This window comes from Gavia stellata, chromosome 9 (assembly GCF_030936135.1).
Source record: "Gavia stellata isolate bGavSte3 chromosome 9, bGavSte3.hap2, whole genome shotgun sequence".
NCBI lineage: Eukaryota > Metazoa > Chordata > Aves > Gaviiformes > Gaviidae > Gavia > Gavia stellata.
Window position 1 is genome coordinate 23,481,303 of NC_082602.1, and position 22,352 is coordinate 23,503,654.

At 37.2% G+C, this 22,352-nt stretch overlaps 1 protein-coding gene across 2 annotated transcripts in view; it reads left to right on the forward strand.

Annotated features, from left to right (window-relative positions):
- Positions 1 to 22,352, forward strand: part of CPEB3 (cytoplasmic polyadenylation element binding protein 3) — a 96,043-nt gene that overhangs the window by 53,528 nt on the left and 20,163 nt on the right. Inside the window, exons 5-7 of one of the 2 annotated variants that reach the window (XM_059821242.1) lie at positions 4,183 to 4,206; positions 8,950 to 9,117; positions 10,968 to 11,057. In XM_059821242.1, coding sequence (XP_059677225.1) covers positions 4,183 to 4,206; positions 8,950 to 9,117; positions 10,968 to 11,057 — 282 coding nt within the window. The remainder of the gene's footprint in view (positions 1 to 4,182; positions 4,207 to 8,949; positions 9,118 to 10,967; positions 11,058 to 22,352) is intronic. The other variant, XM_059821243.1, reaches the window with a different exon arrangement.

Sequence of the window (22,352 nt, forward strand, 5' to 3'; positions counted from 1 at the left end):
ATGTGTCTGAATGGTTCATTGGTCTTACCCAGCAGGGCATTGCATATGACCTCATAGGTATTCTAGCTGAGCTATATGGTTCATGTCTACGTTATACACTAAGTTAAATTTATAAGAATATGTTTTAGTCACAGTCCTTTCCTTTCAGTAGGTTGTCATGTGATTTCATCTCTTTCAGATAAATTGCAGAACACCTGCCTTACTAGTAATAATTCTCAGAAATCGTTTGTGCAATTCTGGTATTTATTTACATGGTTTGCTTTTATCACACAAATTACACAATGTCCCTTTTTGTGTTGGAACCTTCCAACACAAACAACAGGGCAAAACCAAACTTATTCCCAGCCTACATAGTGAACTGAAGAATGAAGGTGGTTTACTTGTTGGTATGCAATAAGCAATGTTCTATTGCTTGATTGTGTTCCTGGTTTTCAGGATGTATGTTAACTAAGCAAGAGTAACTTTAAACAGCAGAGTAACTTCCCTCATCCACGTAACTTTTCTTCTCTTGTCAACATTGTCACACTGTGGATATTCTGGTCCTCTGCCTTTCCAGGACCATAGGCAAGGGTTGTTAGGTCACTCCTTCCTCCTGAATCCTTGAGGGCTATCTTGTGTGGATGTGTGCTTCTGCGTGTCATGCAGGTACGCTCATCTCATAAACCATGTTATCTCAAGAGTTTTGCGGGTCTTGATAAAATTTTGCAAGTGTGTTCCTCTGCCACCAGTAGACCCCTTCTCCCTTGACTGCCAGATAGATGTTTGCAAAATGCAAGCCTTTAAAGTTCTTTATCATCAGTTTCGTATAGCTGTCCTTGAGATGCAGTTAAAATTTGAGCATTTCAGTTGAGTGTGTTTTGATTTGTTGCAACAATGGGTAATCTTAGCTGCAGGCTTTTGAGAATTCCAATAGCATTAGCACTAAATTCACTTACTTGCATTGCAAGATTTGGGGAGTTTGTTTTGCTTGTTTGTTAAAAGCTTAGAGTTCTGTTCTTCAACGTAGGGTTTCATGTTTGTAAAAATACACTCAACTTCTGGGATGAGGTGAGTTAATAGTTTCAGGAGGGTTATCAGAGAGGTAAAAAATGTTGTTCCTTTGTATTTGAGTACATGCAATTTGGGACATAGTGGTTATGTAACTTTCTACCTGTCAGAGGTAAAGTTGCAAAGGGATGGAGAAACACTAACACAGTGGTGATCGTTCTGGGAGTTGCACAACTGATCAGTGTCTGCTTGCAACGATTTCACATTTTATATGGGAAAATGCGCTCATCACTTCTTAAAGCAGCAACGTTTTCATTAATACTCTAATGTTCTATGAGGTACCTAGGAAAGAATCACTTTTGTGTTGAATTTTGAAACCTTTCAGGCGGTGGTTTTCTGTGCAAATTGACATTCATATTTGGCACCAAAACCAGGTTATGGGAGTGGCTTCATCAGTTGTGGGTACAATTTTGGGAGCTCCCAGTCTCTTTTCTTTTGTCTTCTGTTGGAATTGCCCAAGAGAGAAAGTAACTTCAGATATATAACAGTGGTAATTTCAATGTTTGTAATAGTACAATAATTTTCTTACTGGCTCCCAAATGTCTTCATTCAAGAATAATTTCTAAATTGTTTATTTTCTAAAATATTTCCTCAAACTGGAGGTGTTAGGAAGATTACCTGACGAATCATTCCTTCTATTAAATCTGTTGTGCTCTGAACTTTGATTTATGAACAAGATGGGTATTTTTTTATTAACTTGTCTCAAATGACACATTCTTATTTTGCATCCTGTGTAAACAACGTAATAAAGTGCGTGTTGACATTCTTAAGCTGCTGTGCTGAATAACTGTCAGCTTGTTGGAAAAAGTAACATTTTAATGTAAACACTGGATAAAATTGAGTTAATTTTCAAATTGTGTGTGTGTATATATAAAAAAAATATAATCAAGAATGGTGAAACTTCACCTTCTTCGAGTGTTTAGATGTGATGCAGTGTTTTTAAATTGGCAAAAGCTGATTAGGCTGACTGTCTTCCTGTTTAAGTGGATTGCATTATTTTCCCCCTAGAATTTACAGGCAATTTAAAATGTATCGTCAGTAAATCTTTTTTATGGACATAAAGATTATGTGTGTGAGTGCATACAGAAGACAAAAGTAATATTATGCAGTGCAGTATAACATAGAAGTGTTACAATACATGAATGGCAATAGGTTATTCTGAAATTTACAGAAGTCTGTGGTAGATTTCTGCCATAGTGTACTGTTATCTTGTTCAGAGCCTGAATGTTTACATTAAGTATAGAAAGCTTTCTTTTCTTAAAAAGAAACACAAAAAAGTCTCTTTCCTCTCATACTAAAGTAATGCTTCTTTATTTAATTTTTAGATTGGTAGCATTCTGTTTGAGAAACCTCTTTCAAATAAATTACTCTCAAAATGTGTTGATAGCTATACCTTGATACGTACTTTTTTTTTTGGTGTATGGGCATTCAGCAAGACAAGGACTTACTACATGAGGTGTGACAGTGATTCTTGCCATGATAATAAGTAGTGAAATACGGCTTTAGCAGTAACTAGAAAGGAGGAGGATTAACTTTATTCTTGCTGCAAAGCCAACTCTAATATGAATTCTCCCTATCGCTTGCTGTGCAAGGAGCAGAGTCTGTTTCAGGGCTTACCAACTACCTCACTGTGGCTGAATAGTTGTTCACACAAACAGCTTCTACTGTCTTTATGTTAAACGTAAATCGTGAAGCAGTTCATCGTAGCCCTTGAAATTTTTTAATCCCCCTGATGAAACACTCATGTAGTTGCTCTTTTGTGGCCTCATTGATGGCAGGGGAAAAAGACATAGGTGTATGGCATCCAAGACAGTGTTTCTTCAGGGCTTGAGGAAGAAGCTACTTGAGTAGAAGACAGGTTACTAGAACCTGTGCTGAAGGAGGTTCAGCCTTGCTCTGGGTAGCCCCTGGGGCCACTCAGAGGTGACAACCAAGGGACCAGTCAGCAGATGAGTAGTTCTCAACTAGCCACAACTGATCTGTCATGTAATTGCTGGCCAAAGAAATGTAGGTAGGGAAAGCTGAGGGGTATGGTGGGACACCTCAGGACGTGCATCTGAAGAGGGAAATAGGAAAATGGGAAGAATGGAAGGTTTTATGGTAGACAACACTTGGGATCTAGAAGGAGGGAGTGGGAACTAGATGAAGTGGGCTAATGGGGAATGTAGGAAGAGCTAAAGGAGGTAGACACCTAAAACCTGGGCATGTAGGGCGGGACCAGAAGGCATAGTGTTAAGGTTTGGAAATGCGATGGGGTTGGGAAGGAGGAGGAACATAAATAGTATTGCAGTGAAGAGAGAAAGAAACAAAACAAGGCTCTACTACCTATTGCCTAAGCTCACTTTCTGTTGAAAAACTCTACCTGATCCCTTTTTGATCAGGTCCTTCCACATTTGATTACCTTGGAAGATCACAGAGATCTTTTGTGACAGACTGAAGTCCCTGTGTAGAAGACACTGTTTTCCAGATTATTTTCTGGTATTCTAAAATTTCAGATCAAAAAATGCTGCTTTTTGCATTTCCCATTATATCACGAAATATGCTTCTGCACTTGTACAACATTGTGGATTTTGCCATTAATGCGTGTCTCGTTGAAATGGTGTATTAATTCTGGTAGTTACAAAGATGTTTTTTCAATCTGTTTTTATTCATCTGAACATACTGGCTATTGTGTTCATATTGTTTTCATAGGATTTTAGTATTTACAGATGGTTAATTATTTAAATTGAAACATAATTGGAAAATATGTTCTCCACAACTAATTAATAAAATGCAAAATTAATTGTTTTAATTAGGATTACTGTTGATGATGTTTATTGCCTCTGAAAACTATAATCCTAAATTGTTATCTCATAGTACTCTGATATACCTGATTTTTTTAATACTTTTACTATGTAGAAAACTTGCACAGCAGGTGTGTTCTTTCCCCCCCCACCCCCCCACCCCCCCGCTGTGTCATCTTCAAACTTTTTATCTTGTCTTGGGTTGTTTGAATTTCATCTTGCACTTTTTGAATGTCTTTTCCTTTATGATGGGAGGGGAAACAGACAAGAGGTAGAAGCTACATTTTCTTTGCTTTTGGAGCTAAATCTAATGACAGCTGTACCGACAATGTTCTTCTGTGTTTACATGCAGCCAGGAGCTATGGGCGGAGAAGAGGTAAAAGCATTTACTAAATGTTCTGTTTGCTGAATACTAGGAGAAATAAATATTTAGTTCTCTTATGATGTTACCAATTTTAACATTATTTGGTTGATCAATTGCTTCATATAAATCAATCTCATATTCTTCATTTGCAAAACATCTCCCTTTTAATAGCAGCTTAAAGCAACGATGATCTTGAGCTGATAACTTCAAGTGTGTTGCTATTACTAGTGAACTGGAGGATGATTGAATGCAAAGACTCTTCCATGACACGTATTTATGACTTTAAATGTGTAGTGTTCCAAAAAAAGATTGTTTTCAGGTTTGGATTTTTTCAGTAGAACTGCAATGTTTAACTAGTGCATTGTGTTAACTAACTAGTGTTAACTAGTACTTTTTTCTTAGCTAAAACATCTTTCAATGAATATTACACTTGAGTATTACATTGGACTACCTTAGGTAGAACATTGTGAATACCAATACTAGTAACTGTCCTCAGCAGTGAATATTGATAACGATAATAATAAAAGAGACAACATTTGAGCACATTTTAACTTTATTTCATCATAGGCAACCCTTAAAAAATAAAAGCAGACTGAAAACATTTTACAAGTGTACAGTGCTACATATACGTTTATTCTGAGAGATTAATGAACATGGACAATAGCAAACTCGCTGACTACCAAGAAAGCTACTATGTACCTTACGTTTATATACTGTGCTGTAGCTTTCACAGACTGTTTTTTATTGAGAAAATAACAGTGAAGACTGCAGCTTTTAACGATTAGAGTTGGGCAGTGCCATCTGCTTGGGGTACTTTGGCATTAAACTTCATTTTATTTTCTTTTTCATGTATGTTCTGTGACAGCTATGCATGTGACGCAGCTTTCTTTTCAAAATGTAGAATTTGCATCACATTTGTGAAGAAGCTTGGAGACAAACCTAGCCACAAGCAAGCCAAAGGCGTATAAGTAACTTGTAGTTTACACATATGTATGGACTGAGCTAGTAGGCTGTACAGGCTGTACTAACACAGTTTATAATACAGAATTTGAGCTGATTTTGTTCAAAGCCGACTGGTTTTACTGTTTATTTGGTAGGTAAAGCAAAAAGAAAAGATTTAAGTTTTCCCCACAAACTTACTTTCCTATTTTTCCCAGCTTCCAGAGAACAGGCTATTGTTAACAGATGTTGAAAGCATCCTAATTCTTACACTTTTTCAGTGCTCTCATGGTACTGAAACAAATTGGAAAGTATGCAGAGTATATAATATTATATACTCTCTGTGCATGTGAACAATGTTTAATTTCATTTTAAGATTGTGGCAAGTGTTTGCAGGTTGATCAAATGGCACCAAAGTAGGGAAGGAGGTGAGAATCAGTTGCACACTGTTAAGTTCTTGAAACTCATGTTCACTTGTAGAAGCAAAATATAGTAATGTGGCAGTAATTGTCATGAACACAGTGTATGCTGTTTTATACAAATTGTAGTGATGACAAAACAGGGCAAACAAGTTCTGAATGTGCTGGACTTTAAGAATCTTTTTTTTACTCTACCAAAAAGCATGTTTTACTCCATAATAATTGTTTCCTATGTGAAATTCAGGCTTTTCTGTAGTAACAAGTAGATTTGTGTGTGTGTGTGTGTCTTGCCATTAATGTTAGGGATTTTGTGACTTGCCTTATTCATACAATATTAAAATGTGTGATATTCATGTTTTTCATTACCTTGACTTTTATAATGATGTTTTGAGCTTTTTTAACCTGAAATTCTACAATAGTCTGTTAAAAAATATGTGCTGTTTATCAAATGTTCTCATATATTGCTCTCTATTATTGTTTTTACCATTTGCATTGTGATAATAATGCAGAGTACCCAGAGGCGAATCTGTGCAGGGACCCATTTCATGTTTATTATACTTGAATATTTTAATTAGTGTTTGAGTCTGTCACTGTGACTGTGACTAAGCATCTTCAGTGAGAAGAGGTTTTGTCAGAAATTTCTTGGAGCTTGCCATAGCCTATCAGTTTTCTACTAGATCCTCTGTTTTCTTTGAGTAGGGAGGCGAGCATTTGTTTAGAGGTATCATGCTTAGAGCTGTTGAGTCATGTTCTTTTAGGTACCTTGTTTTTAACTTTTACAACCAGTTTTTCAGGTACAGATGTAAGCACAGCTATGGGAAATCAGCTCAAAATCTATTCTGCTACACTGACAACTCAGAGGTGCCAGGGGAGGGGTGCAAAAGTATAAAACCAGGGCATTTAGCGATGCTTTCCCATAATACACTCCCAGAGATTTGCCTCTGGGAGTTTCTTGAAGTGATGTCTCAATATTTATTGCTTCAGAGTGGGTTTTTCTCCTGTTCTTGCTCATTCCCTTTTCTGAACCTACATAAACTTTTCAGCATCCTAAAATGCCTGTGGCAAGGGGTTCCGCAGTTTCACTTGCTTTCAGCCTTGCAACGTACTACTGATTGTGTTCAGTGCACGTTAAGTTTCCCCTTACTGGAAGAGACAGTGAACAATCATTTCCTGTTCCCCTGTCTGTATGCTTTCCATTATTTTAATTGTATACTTTATACATTTAACTCTATACTTGACTTAACTATGAAGTTTTAGATAAACTTTTGCATTTACTTAAGATGAGTACAATGCTTGCAGACTGTCAAGCATCTGGCGTAAGAGGTGGTATTTTGCTTTTTAAGCTGCTGTGCATTATTTCCTTCAGAACTCAGCACTTATTCAGCCTCCTCTGTAGACCTGTATTTCAGATTAACACCTTGTTCTAGTGTCTATTAATTTGATATGTCTACTTCCACTAATGGCTCATGTTTGTTGTTTATTTTCTACAAGAAGATATGTTGGGGGAGTGGAAATGAAAAGATTATTTAGCTTCTTATTAGTAATGTCAATCCCTTATGGATATTTTCAAATTTCCTACTTTCCAATGGCTTTTCTGATTTGATATTTTTACACAATTTTAGCATTCCCAATTATTATTTCTGTCATGCATGTGTTCTCTTTTATGCTGAAATGCATATGTTTATATATGTGCGTGACCTGTTTGTCTATTAACAGAATATTCATCAATAGTCTTTCCTGTTTTATGCTCTAAACCCACCATTTCTGACAACCAGTTATACTAGACATTGAAAAGTAGCATCTCTAAGTCCTTCTCTGATTGTGGCATTTACCCTGTTTTTTATGTTGGTGCTTGAAAGCACAGTAGGATTTTTGCTGCAGTGGATTTTTGCACCTGTGATCTCTGTCAATGTTGTGCATTCAATATATTCTTTCTAATCAAGACTTTTCTAATGCCTGGTGTTCCTAAAAAATCAAGCAGACACAGGTGTTCTGTGTCAGTCAGAACATCTTTCCTGGTTTTTGTTTGTTAGCTTGTTTTCCATATATAGGGATTGCTTCTTCTTTTTGTAATCTGTCTTTTACTACTGGAGACTCTATTACTGATATTTTCAGTGTATACATTTTTCTGACTAGCGTTCCTCTGCATGTCTGGATTTTTCTCCTTGCCTCTATTTCCTGTACTTTGCTAGATTATTGTTACTGTTGTTATCAGTATGGTATTAATTCTTCCTTAGGTCTTGCTGGAAGTCAGTTTCATGTAATCCATTACCTTTGAATTTCATTATGTGCCCTGCTATTTGTATTTGTTATTAACCCCCCTATAAACTGTTTGTATCAATTAATTATAATTCCATCCCTGGGAGCAATCCTCCATGACATGAGGGGACAGCCTTTTGAGAGTTGAGATGGGGTTCCCATTTACACATCATTCTATGTTGCAGGATTTATTTTTCAAGTCAGGTATAGGGACTTACTAAATTCTAAAGTTGGCATGTTCTACAGTGCTGCTTACATACAGACTTTGCATATTTCTGTACTTTATCTTCTGGATTAATAAACCTGTTCTTACTGTGTGTATACTTTGGTAGTAATAGCAACAAGTTAATTGCATCAAATGGTCACCAATAAATACTTTACTTTTCATTAACGAACTGAGTAGCAGCCATTTATGTTGCTTTTTGTTAATTCATTACTGAAAGGGTGTTTTAACACTGAGTGACAGCTTGACAGGCTGTCCTAGCTAAAAACTTTTTTCTTCAAGTGCAAGTTTTTTGTGGTTTGTTTAACAAGATTTTAAAGATTTTTTTTTTCTTGTTAGCTAAGCTTCTTGCTTCACCTACATGTTTAATATCGACAATACAGAGCTTTTCTGTTTATTTTGCTGTTTGCTCCCCTGCTCAGACTGGGCCTCTGTTCACTCGAGGAGGAAGTGTTGCAGCCCTTGTGGTTAGGACCCTGTAAAGCACTCTGAAGGAGACTGTCCTGCTCTGCAGTGCAATGGCTTGAGGGATCTGCTCTTTAAGATCATTCCTTCAAGATGTGTAATAGAAGATTTAAATCTCTAAGAATCGGTTTGAAATGTAAATCTTACAAAGGTTCATTCTATAGCTATGACAAACAATTTCATCATAACTTGTTGGTTTTCATTGCAAGCCATTTGCAAGGGTTATTTTAACGTTAAATTAGGTTTATTGTCTTGTGAGGATAATATAGTCTTGGAAAAATAGAAGCAATACTAATGAACATCATTTGGATAACTGGACCACTTAGCTGGGCCCTTTAATGCAAATTTTGTTAAAGCAGAACAGTAAAAGGAGAATATAACGTTTTTTACTGAAATGCTTAATTCTCCAGGAAATAGCGTTAACTGTAGATACTACAAAATCTGTTACAGGTCGGTCTTCACTCTTTCCTTTTGAAGATGGCTTCCTAGACGACAGTCATGGTGATCAGTCTTTATCATCGGGTCTCAGCTCTCCAACACGCTGTCAGAATGGTGAAAGAGTGGAACGCTATTCTAGAAAGGTGTTTGTTGGAGGTCTTCCTCCTGACATTGATGAAGGTACTGTGAATAAGTTACACTGGTGAGATATGGGAACTGGCTTTCATATAATTACTTTAAAAAGGTCAGATTTTCATAAAAACGAATGTATTTTCCCAGGTATGTCGCTTGTAGTGCTTGTGACATTATTTGAAACAACAAACACCACCACCCCCTGCAATATGACATTCTTCTGTACTGTAGATCAGAAAAGACGGAGACAGAAACGCCTGCATGGCAGGTCTTTTAATCTACAATAACAGCATGTGTTCCCACATATGTAAAGTGGGAAAGCTGAAAAAGGGAACTTAGTGGGTACTGTCACAACTCTGTAGCCTTTCCCTGTTCTTCTTAAAATACGTGGTTGACTTTAAGGACTTCGTTAATACAGTCCTTACCAAAATAAATCACGCTTTAATTGATCAGCTGTTATATCCAGCATACATGCAGTGTTCAGTTGACAAATGTAGGGTAATGAATATGGTTACAAAATAATAACCAGCTTAGTAGGGATGGTCCGGTTTTTTTCTCAATCTCAGCATCTGCTCTACTTGTGTGTGCTCCCACACACCCTGCCTCCCAAACCAGAATCATGACAGCTTTTGGTGTATTTTTTATATTATAGCTGGAATCCAACACTATCTAGCTACAACTGGCATACATAGGGAATTTGAGGATGCCTTATAATGAAAAGAGAGGGATCTCAGAACCTGATCTCCTAAATTGAAACCTAAACCATGTGCAATTTTAATAAAAAATAGTATGAGTTGCCAATCTATGGTTTACAAACAGCTCAAATGCAGTTCCCATGTCACATCATGAGTTGCAGGACTGTTGATACAGGGACTGCTAGGTCATCTGAATCTCCAGCTGTAAGAATCAGCAGGCCAACAGGTACAACTGATGTGAATGTTGCTGGGCCACTCAGAATCAAAATATATGCCCAGCCTATCCTGCAAGGAAATAACATGGCCACTTCGGAGCTATTACCCTCTTCCACGAGAGGTCTACTCCAGTAACACCTTTTCCTTCAGCTTCTGAGTTATGCAGTATGTGTTTTGTGGCTCTAGTCGCTTGAAAAATCTGACATGCAGCTCATGAGGTCAGATAAACTGGACACATCTCAAACAGCAACCAGAAAATTGGAAAACCACTGCCTTTGTCTTCAAACTTTTCTCCTGATGGATTGTTGCTCTGATCTATCTAGCATCATGTTAGACACAATTTTAAACTAATTCTTTCTTTAAAGTACATAAATAAATGCATTGAGAAAAAAGATTTTTAAAAAATAACTTAAAATACTTTTTCTGAAGCATTTGCATGTAAACCAAAATTGTCCTATAGGATAGTTTGAAATGTGTGTTCCACAGTGTTTCTAAATTGCTGATTAAAAAGCAAAGAAATAACTTGGTAATTCAAGGAAGATTTCCAGAGGGGACTGAGGAGGGTGAAATCCCCACAGTCACATAACCTGATGCAGCCTGCTTTCTGGGGCATGCTACAAGAAGTGGCCGTGCTGACATGTAGCTCCTCCGTCAGTCCCATGCGGCTGCATCTGACCTCGCTCTGTGCCTATAATTAGAAATAGACTGCAGCTGAAGCATATTCACTTCTAATAGATCATGTTTGCATTTAATTCTGCTGCAAATTTGCATTAATGGAATGTAAAATTACTTTTTTAAGCAGCCACGTATAGCATAGACGTGAAAGAATATTTAGGCATCCTCTATGTACGTTATTGTAGTTTTCACTGTTCTTAATAGGTGTAGAAAATAGTCTGGTTTTTTTTTTTTTCTTTTAAAGTAAGAATTTTTGCCTTGCCACTGTCAGTCTTCAGATTCTCTCTAAGGTGCCTCATTTGTTTTTTGTAGATGAGATCACTGCCAGCTTTCGTAGGTTTGGACCTCTTGTGGTGGACTGGCCTCACAAAGCTGAAAGCAAGTCATATTTTCCACCTAAAGGTAATTAGTTTAAAATACATTTATGCAGGCTGTACTGGTAAAAGGAAACTATGTCTGCAATGTGGCAATCCATTACAAAGAAAAGATTTGACTCTTTATGATGAATTTTCTCTCTTTCAACAAGCATATTTTCAGCAGTTGTCATGATGGAAAAAACACAGTTCAGTGACTGAAATGTGGTCCTGTGTGTGTCCTTCTTCAGCAAGCCTGGAGTCCTTGAATCATGCCTTAATTTATACTAGGCTTACTTTAGAAGGCAAGTTGCGAAATTTCCTGGTGCTGATTCTGTTGCAGTTTGCATATTGTAGAAACGATAGAAGTAATAGCTGGAAATCACTGGTGGATTGGGTACACAGTATTTTGTTGAGAACCATGAGTCAGCTTTGTGTGTTCTGACCCAAGCAGCTGTGATCCTGCTCAGAACCACAAGGTCTGCATCGGGGCGTGCCGAGTGCTGAACCGCAGCAATGAGCTAAGAGAGGACAGGCTGGCATTACACACCACAGTCACAGAGCTTCTAGGTTGGAGCTGATTGGGTTCAGGGTGGTTTAGAGTGCGTGCAGGTGGGGCAGTTTCATATATGTCAGCAAAACACTGTGCAGACCTGTTTTGGTTGAGAAAGAACAGTTTATGGGAAACCTGTTTGAGAGAGTTACTTGGCTAAATCACATTGCTCTTACTGTATCCTAGTCTCTCCTATGAGTTTATATTATACTATATACATTCTATTCTCAGTCATGCATGCCTCTTGCATATAGTTTAGGAGTTCACTCATGATCTGAAACAGCAGCATGAAGTTATACGCAGAATTTCTGATCTATATGTTAAGATTTTCTGTTCTCACTGACCCTGAAAGCTCTTAATTGCTCATTAAGGCCACTGATTATTTTGGCAGAACAACAGGCTGTTCAGTCAGTGAACTAGCTAATCCTACAATATTTTGATAGATATATTTTGACTGTAAAAACCACACAAATAAAAGCCAACTTAATTTATCTGGAAATTTAAGTGCCGGAGGCAAGATAACTCTGTGACAAATGCTTGCCCTGTAAACAGTGTGTGGGGCCCGTAAAAACAGAACAAAACCCCACACATGCTCGCTCTTTCCTGTTCCATTCTCCCAACTCAGCCTTGCTGTTGGTAGTTATTATGCAACATCTGTTCTTGAATGTAAAAAACCCAACCAAACGAACAAAAAAAACCCCCAAACCAGCAACAAACCACCCCAAACTTCCAAAACCCCCATATTTTCCTAAGGACAGTTGGTAAAATAAATGGTTTTTCCCTTTTTAAAGGTCTTTAGGGTCTTTCTGGCTAGTGAATTCTGATTGTACCTTCACTTACAAGTTAAAAAAATTCGTAAAACCAGCTTCTCCTTGTCCCTAATATCGCCTAGTACTCTCCACTTTTTTTTTTTCTCCTTTTCTCTTTGGATTTTTTTGTTCTTATTAATTCAATGAGTAACTATTCATGGTAGATCAATATGGGACTTCCAATTACGATTTTGTTCTCTATCGGACAGTGGACTAGTTATGCCTTGCCAAACTTGTAAAAATGTTTTTGCCTAAGATCTATTTTAGCAGAAGACAAGGGAATGCAGCCTCACTTCTATTTTTGTCATGATTCTAATATAGGAAACAGCTTTCAAAGCCTCTGCCAGTTGCCCTGAATGTCTGTCTGAAAGTGCTAAACAACAGTCAATCCCAACTGTTCCAGATTTATTTATAACTGACTTCTTAGTTATCAATCAGGGCTGCAGCATCATACGTCCTGCATTCCTGTCTTTGAGATTCACTTACAGTCATGTTAAGCTCGGTAGGTCAAACGTACTTTACTTACTGTGATCCCATATAGGCAGCATCTGCGTAGAAGACAGAATGTTATTACCAGGCGTCAAAGGGTAAAGTTTGAATATGTATTATAATTTTTTTTCACTGCTGTTTGGTCTATTGTATATATAAAGAGTACTTCTTTTCCAAAATTATTATGGAATCGTTGAGAGAAGTACCACAATAAAATGTCTCCACTGCTGTTTTTTCATTAGAAGTTCCTTTAGAACTAAAATTAAGTCTTTTTTATTATTTTACTTTTTTATTTTAAGCTGGTTTGATATGTATTATCAGGCGTTTCTTTAAAACATCCAGTGAAATGAAAAGATATATTTGAAATTATGCTTGGTACAAAATTCAGTGATGTGACTTACTCAGCTGTCAAACACTCGTGAATTCAAATGTTTTCTCCCTTCCTTTTTCTAGATATCTTCTCTTCCATGTTGCTAGTCTGTAAATTCTCTGACATTTTGAGTATGATTCTTTCAAATGGAAAATATGTCAAAAAAAAAAAAAGACAAATTAAATTGTAGAGGAGAGAATTAGTTGTTGTTTTTTTTGTGCTAGCAGTCTCAAAGGAAAACAAGAAAAACGGATTGGTGGAATGCAGTGGGGATGATGTGGAGGCTAATCTTTGTTCACACATTAATAAAACCTGACCTCCAAGGCTTCTCCCACCTACTTGAACGTGCCCCACTGGCAGTAAAATTGAACCCTGGTCTTTCTGAAAATATGCCATCACCTCCGGAGAGACTTTAGCGATCTTTTGATGGATAGCTTTTTTCATTACTCCTTTGTGTCCGTAGGGTCAGACCAGTGGGCAGTGTCTGGACTTATAACTAAGTTCAGTTTTTTTTTGTTGGTTTGCCTTGATAAGCATTCAGTTAGAGGTTTGGAGCTGGCAACATCAGTAGTTGATGCCATGGGTCAGCATAGTCAGCCGAGTTTTACACTGGGGCAGTTTTACATCACGGTTTTCTGTCTTCATAGTTAAGTCCAGGTGAAGACATCCCTCACAGTCCTGAGTGTATTAATACAGACTTCCAGTATCTTCTTACTGGTAGAATTCATTGAATTTGTGGAATGTTTACTATGTTGGTGCAATATATGAATTCCCTATAGTCGCACTATATTAGGAGCACTTCGTTGATATTCTTAGAGCTAGGAACAAAAGGCTGCAGGAACTATTAGCCATAGCTAATCTGATCAAGCATGAAATCTGAAAGATTTAAAATAAAATGTTGCTTACAGTCTAGTCACCTCCCCACACCCCACCCCACCCCCCCCGAGGGCTTTATCTGGTTAGTTAAGTGGGCAGGTCAATCATAGATCTGTAGTCAGTTCTAGCAAGCCTTATTAGCTAATTTATTAGTTGGTATGGTTGACTAGCTTAGGTGCAGTGGCATGCAAGCTGTTTTCAGTACTAGCTGGGGTCCAGAAACATTCTTGCAATGCTGAGCTTGAACAAAGAATGTTTTCCTGGATTTGGCACCCTGAGCAGGATGGTGTCACCACAGGTCCACTTAGGCACATTACCTCAGATTTAGTGCTGGACCTGATGGACATAAACTGGTTGTGTGTGAAATACGCTGAACTGCAATCTCCAGCATGGTGAGTTACCTAAAGCTTATTTCAGTGCAGTGCCAACATCATAATTTTGGACCTTGCGGGATCGCATATCAACATGGATGTGTCTGCACCATATTCCTCAAGCACATTTATACTATCTGTATTAGCCAGGTTTTTCTGTTTTCCCAGATACTCTAGGTTTTCGTTACCCTTACTGAATCTTGCCCGACACCATAGAATATGCTGTGAGCATGTGTTTGGCAAAGCAATCTGGCTTGGTCAATGGTTGAGTTTTGGTTACTATAATAACAAACCCAAAATCACCTTGTAGATCAAACAGCCTTTACAGGATGCATTGGTTGCCAGTAAGCTCAATATTTAGGTTGCTGAGAGAAGAGGTGGCACCCAGCTGTTCTGTCACTGAATGTGTATATTATGCACTTGGGCAAGAGAAGCTGGTAACAGCTGACAACATGTATAACAGGTTGCTATTTCTAGTTCTGAGCATCTGTATTATTGCTTTAACATTTCTTTTTACTCCTCCTATGCATTGTAAAGGTTAGCACCATGTTTTTATGTTAGTGTCATCCATGAGGTGATTTTAATGCTTTGCTTCTGAATAAGGCCAATTCATTCCCATTGCCTGAAAAGTCTTTGGATGACTTCCTTTGGCATCTGTCTGGATGTTAGTAACGGAACTGGCAAAATTATAAATGCCATGTGTTGGTCTTGGGTAGGCAGATGCCCAGTTTGTAAAGTGTTTACTTGCTTTCACCACAGAGTTTTGGGAATTAAATGTGGTTTGTGGCTAAGTATTTTTTGAGTACCTATGAGATGCTGAGAAATAATGAAATATGCGCTGAAGAATATTACCAAATGTAGTTACATATTACCATGACACAGTCTATTTCACTCTGGCAAAATCCAGGTAATTCATATTTTATTGAACTATAAATTGATGGGGTTTTTACTTATTTGTTGGTCTGCTGAGTTAAGCAATGCTTATGCTAACTACAGTCTTTTTTTTTCTTTTTTTTTAGCAAACAGATGGTGCCAACTGTTTCAAAAACATTCTTTTAGTTTTTTTTTAACAGATTACTAGCTTTAAAACAACTTTTAAAAAGTCTTTATTGATTTTTCTTTGTGATGACTTTTCTAGCAATCACTAAAAACTGCACAACATATTTTAAAATTACAAAAATTATGCACAAGTCTTCCTCTGTTCCTTTCCATTTAGGAGGAGTGATGTTTGGATAAAGATGAGATATAGAGTGAGAAAATGAAGCATGGCAGAGCTTGGAAATAGGATGGGTTTGGAATGGGAGGAATGCTTTGGCTTTACAGTTGATTTAGATGTGTGGTGCAGCAGTCTGATCATCTTGTGTTTTCCCTGTTCTTCAGTTAGTTATTGTGTTATTTGATAAAAATAAGCACCCTTGTCCCTACTGCTCCACACGGGACACTAAGGGTGAACAAGATCTCATGAAGAAGAAAAATAGTGTATACAAAGTTGCACAAAGTAATATTGTGAAGTGATTCTGATGCCTTAATTTAAAACAGCTGGTGGGACAGACTGTATGAGCCTTCCTGATGATCTCTAAGGTAATGTTAGATGGGAACACTGTTGTTGGTAGTCTTCTTGACTGATCTTGATTTCATGGATGAGGACTATTTGCATGGTTAATTCCACTGCCACTGCAGTGGCAACAGTAGCTTCTGCCAGAGGAACAAGAATGAGCGGTTGCAAGGAGGAAGTATGGAGTCATAATTCTAATTTCATCAGCCATATTCACGAGAAGGTATCTGGTTTGTCTGAATACAGCAATCTAGTATACTGAAACCAGTTGCTTTGGCTTAAATGATCTAATACCACACCACCAAAGTCCAGCATAAAATGTCTAGCCAATTTTTGTATTTTGAAAACTGAACTCAGAGATCATAGTATTTGCTAGAATGGAAACTGATATTCCTTATCCAGAAACACATTTTATGGCAAATAGTGATGCAAGATCTTTTTTAAACTTTGTTTACGTATATTCCAACACACCCATGCACAATATCAGTCTTTTACCCATTGACATCTGAGGCCACGTATATAATTGGTAGTCCCTGTGTCCTCCCTCCCACAGCAGGGCAGCATAATCCCAAATCAATGCAATTCACAAAATGTCTAGTAGCAAAATGCAGTATATACACAGCTACAGAAGAGCAGATTAGTAACTTAAGGTTGTTTTGGTATTAAATTTTCTTTTAGGTTTTCGATGACTTTTGTTTAAGCCAACCTTTGTCAAGATCTTCACACTATTTCCTGTCTTGTCCTAAATGTTTGAGGATTCTTGGTGGATTCGGATAATGATGATTTTAAAGTCTGTCTTTGAGACTGCTGTGCCAGTTATCACAGAGCATTCAAGAAGCTTGCTTCATATAAGAGAATCTCTGTCCCTAAAACTATGCCATTTGCAGGTTTTTTTTCTAGGGGTAAACAAGAATTTGATGAGGCAAAATATAAAAATATTTTTAAGCAATCAAGCCTTAGGCAGAGCAAATCTGATTCTGAAGAAGCTTTGCAGGATTATTCTCTCCCAGCTTTCATGCTGCTTTCAACAAATGCTATTTTCTTTCAGAATGCTAGGTTGCAAGGGAATATTTTTTAACCCTGAAGAAACCACAATTTTCTAGCAAGCATTTGTTGACTCTTCTTCAGTAAGCAACTTCTGATTCCTAAGGAATGACCAGGTCTCTTCAGAAGGGGCTCAGCATCCATAGTCTCCACAGGATTTGGTAGTAAAGGTGTTTCTGTCAATCTTACTAGTTGCTTATGACTACAGTAACCAAATAAGTAAATAAAGGCTATTTATTATGAGAAGAATATAATGATTATAGCCAAATATTCCTAATGTAGTTTAGGTTATTACTGAAAACCTTATTTTGAGAGCCAGGACTGTGCAAGTTTAGAAAGGATGGGTAGTGTAGAATTCAGGAATGAAATTTGGGGTTCTGGGTTCTAGTATGAAGTCATAAAGCAGAGTAAATCCAACCCCAGCAGCTTCCGTTTTCCTCATCAGTGTAAACCAAATGTTCCCATGAGAGAAAAATATCTGTATTTCAAAAAAACATTTTTTCCCTTTCTGCCTACTTCCCTCTCTTCTTTATTCTCCTTATGTGGTGTCAGAAAGTTTTTTCCAATCAAGACATGACAAATTTGGTGTAATGCCCACAATTACTGGATCAGCTCCTTTTCCAGGACTGTTTGGGGGGCGGGGTTGGGAGGGTCAGATATTGGGCTGCAATTACTGATAGTGGCTCTCCGTTATTATTCTCAATTATTATTCTGAAAGAATCAATCTTGCAACACCACATGCTTGATAACATTCTGTAAGACATTCTCCTAAGTGGAGTAGTCTCTTGTGAGATTTTACGTAATGGGACCAAATCAAATTATTTTCTGCCTATAACACAAAAGAAGGCTGTTGTCCAAGGTTAGATCTGTCCTATCAATAAATTTATCCCTCATTTATGTTTATTTGGGTTTTTTTTTTTTGTCATGTTCTCAAGCAATTGGGGTTGTCCTGTCTACAGGACACTTGTCTATGTGTAGACTTTTTTTTCTTCTTTTTTTTTCTTCTTCCTCCAAAGACTTCAAAGTTCTTAAGATATCTCTGATAGGCTGGAGTACATCCTCAACAGATTCTTGGTTACTCACCAGTGTGTCCTGGCGTTTTTGGTAGTTCTTTTGTTCAGATAAATAACATTTTTAGGATCAACAGTCAAATCACATTGGATAATATGATGTCTGTGTACTGTAATATGTTGTATGTGTACAACAGACAAATAAAGGACTAACTTTTCTGGTTTTTGAAGAAGTAATATGCATTTGGGGCTAATATGTCATACAGGAAATAAATTCAGTAGCTGTCTGTCACCTAGGTTCCTCTTTATTGCTTAAGCAGATTATTTAAGCAGGAAGAGTTCTGTTGCCTCAAAAGTGAGAGTTCAAGGGCTGTGATAGTCCTAGGGTAGCTCTTCCAGTGCATATTGCTAATATGATAAATTTTACTGTCAGACTTACTACTTATCCACATTCATGGCTGCACTTCTGATTTGCTAGAGAAACAACTTGTTTTCATACTCCTTCTCACTGATGTGCTAGTCCCCAGAGTTTCCAGAATAAAAATTGTAAAGACAGTTCTGTGTGACATTTTCAGTTTCAGCCTGTCTGTGCATCTGTCAACCAGCCTCTTTCATATCTGACTCTATCGGAAAGTGGTTTATGTAATCAGGGGCTTGACTGCAATTACCATGTAACTTCATTTTACAGCATTAGTAATGAATTGCTAGAAGAGTTTTGTGGTCACAACTGTTCAGAGGCTGTTCAGAAGTTTTTGATAGAGGCAAAATACCTTTTTTACAACACAGAAGTCAGTATGGAAGGTTGTTTTGCTGTATTCAAAACTGTATTAAATTCTAGACTTCTGTTGGACTATGTGATTATTGGAAGAAGACGGGATGTCTCATAACTCGGTCATCAGTCTTATGGCCAGTATCATCAAAAGGCCTTGAATTTCCCACAGAAAAAAATCAGGTTTCTAAAAGACCCAATTGATTTGTTGGCAGCAGTTAAAGGAGGCGTACTTCGGAAGCCCGTATCATGGTCTGCAGTCTATGTGTCAGTTTTCTATTAAATTCTATCTAATGCCTCTTAGTTTTGCTTTGACTCATGGGCTAGGTCGCATGTTACATGAGGAGAGATACTTAGGCCACATCCATCGCTTCCAGCAAAGACAGTTTTGAAGTTCATACACATCATACCTGCATCTACTGATAGGTTTTCTTCATAAGTCTCCTGCCTCTTTAGGGAAAACTAAAGGTCACATGTTGAAGTTGCATAATTTTCTCTTTCCAGAAGAAAGTCTTTCCATAAATCATCCAGACGCTTTTCTGTTGGTCGTATGACAAAGCGGCAGGCTGTTTTCTCTCACTGCCAAGAAGGGTTAGGATTGCAATGGGATTTCTTATACTTTACACGAACTATCCATTTTATTAGAGTACATTGAGTTAAGTCACAGTTGATATTTAAGGCTTGTCTCAAGGGGATTGCTGCTTTGAAAATCTAAAGAGCATGTGGTCGGAGTCTGGTTCATGCATCTACTAATCACTACTCATCATCGCAAGTTTTCAATCAAATGCCCAGTTCAGTAGGTTCTGTTTAAATAGCAATTCCAAGCATCCACTTTCTGGACTAACTGTTGCAGTAAATTTGTTTGGGCAGACGCTGAAATAATTGACTAGGACTTTTCAGTAAGACTTACCTGTGTGTAGTGCCCATATTTTTTTCTTCATTGTTGTGCAGCTGTTATCTGCAGTAGAACTTCTTGAAATTCTGACTTACTTAGACTAAATATACCTCTGACTTAAATGGAAAATAGACAAGAGTTTGATTAAATGATGCAGTAATCTGAAGAACTGATGGTGGCCAAAGAAAATATATCAAATTTCAGACAAATTTACTCATGTCTCTTTTGGACAGAAACAGGAGATCTTAAAGATAGTCCGTATTAAAAAATACATTGTTTTATGAGGTTTTCAGGAGTATGTCTTGGGTATTCAATATTCTGTAGTATATAGGTAACTGACACCAACTTACATGCAAATTGAATATTTTTTGATTTATTGGGCAATTAATTTTAATAAAGCTGGACTTGGTTGTGATCACAGGTTTTAAATCTTGATGTTCTTAAAGATAATCTCAAAGAGAAAGGAGGAGCCCTATGAATTTATCTTCTAATAATAAAAGATGAATCTTACAAATCATCAGCGATCCAAATCAGGGACAGGGTTAAGTTCAAAATTTTAACTGTTTTTAGCTCTTACTTCGAGAGATGCAGATCCTCTTTTAGAGAAAGCTTTGTATTTAGTGAAACAGAAGCACATAGAGCTTAATGACTGACTTCATGACGTTTCCTAAATAAGAGCACTGAATCGTGCATTTTTAGGGGTGTGCATCTCTTTGTCTTTTTTGTAGATGATAAATATATCAGACTGTAGTATATGGTATACTAATTGAGTGTACATGTATATTATACTGCTTATATCCAACTGAGTCACTGAGTAGGTTACACATTACACATGGCCTACTCAGGAGGTAAAAATATGGCCTGGCATAGATTCCCACTGGAATTGTAGCTACTATGAAATGTTAGTATGGGGAAGAAAATACTATATATTTAAATAGTGACTGGATATTTAGCTAAAATGAAGTATATTAAATTATTCTATGTAGCTACTGTTTATACTGAAATTTTGCATAGGATAATGGCTAAAAGACTCCTAAGCAGACTGAAAAATATGTTCCTTCTTCACTATTGTCACTTCATAGTACACATGTGAAAGAAAATGCTGCTAATTCTGATTTGTATGACTGTCAGTTCACAATATCTAGCTAAATTTTCTTTCAAAACCCACCAATGCCTAAGACACTAAAAAGAGGTTTAAGGTGGCAATAACAGTGGAGAAGTGAAAGCATTACCTGAAATTTGAACATATCTAAATGCAGAAAAAGCTTTCTACCGCTTATTTGTAGGAAGTAACCAGACCACTTTTATCAAATGGAAGCAGTTAAATGTTTGTCCGATTCTCATTAACCACGTCTAAAGCCAAGTAGATTTTTCTGTGGTTTGTGGGCCCCCCCCCCTTAAAATACTACTTTCATTAAATGTTGCCTTTTTCTTTTATTTTGTAAACAGAAATATATGAATTGATCTGTAAGTATTATGGGTTCAAGGATAAAAGCAGTCCTTTGAACAGTGATATTGAGGACTTGATAATATTTAGTGCTTTACTAATAGCTTAGGCTATGCTTTGTTTTGCTAATAATTTAAGAAGCACCAAATTCTTCTTTCAAATCATTGAAATAAATTCAAGGGCATGACTGGGGGTGGTGTTGGAGAGACAGATTCTGTACTAGTATTGCAGTGTATTCACTGTTTCTGAGGGTCATGAAAAAATAAGTCGTTCCCTACTCCCACCCCCCCAACAGCTGTAAGCATTTCATGCATTACAAGCTCATGCTCTCTTTCTAAATTCCTGTAAGTATTATTTTTATAATATTCTGTATTCCATTCCTGAAATCACTGCAACGATGCACACAATTCTACCCCTATGATAATGATACAGTAATATAAAATTAGTGCAATATCATCTGAATACAAAAATCCGTAATTTATCAAAGGTAATATCTCAAATTATACTTCTAATCTGTCAAATCAGAGGGTAGGACTGGCAATGGCAATTCATCAGATGCTGGAATGAGATGCTGTGTATGCCTCCACCCAAGGCAGCGTATATGCCTCTTTCTCATTTCAAAAGCTAGGAGCAGCTGAGAACTGGTGTCTCTCTCAGATGTCTCTGTGCTGTGGCTGGCAGTTTTTAATCTATTCATACCATGCAAATTCTACTTCGTTTTGGGACCTATGATGTATGTGACTACTGATTATACTGAGGTCGTATAATCAGTAGTCTGTTGTATACCAATGGAAGCTGTGCAGTTTTCATTTAATAAAGTGAAAACCATAATGTGTTAGAGGATTTGGCAAGTCCAATAATTATTTTTGTAAAATGTACCATTCTGATCTCCTAGGAAAATGCATACTCTCACTAACCAGAAACTGTTTTTTTTGAGACAGAGAAATTTGTTCTGCAACTATGAGTAGTCAAGTTTTAGAAAAACTTTCCATTATTAAGAAAGGGTTTTCAGGCTGCATCTTTTCTATATAGTTAAAAAAGTCAAGAAAGTTGAGCAACTAGAACCTGAAAACAATCCACATGTGAGTTCATGTTCATGGTTCAAACAGTTATTAAGCAGCAATGCACCACAGCAGCAATTGACAAATTGACTACT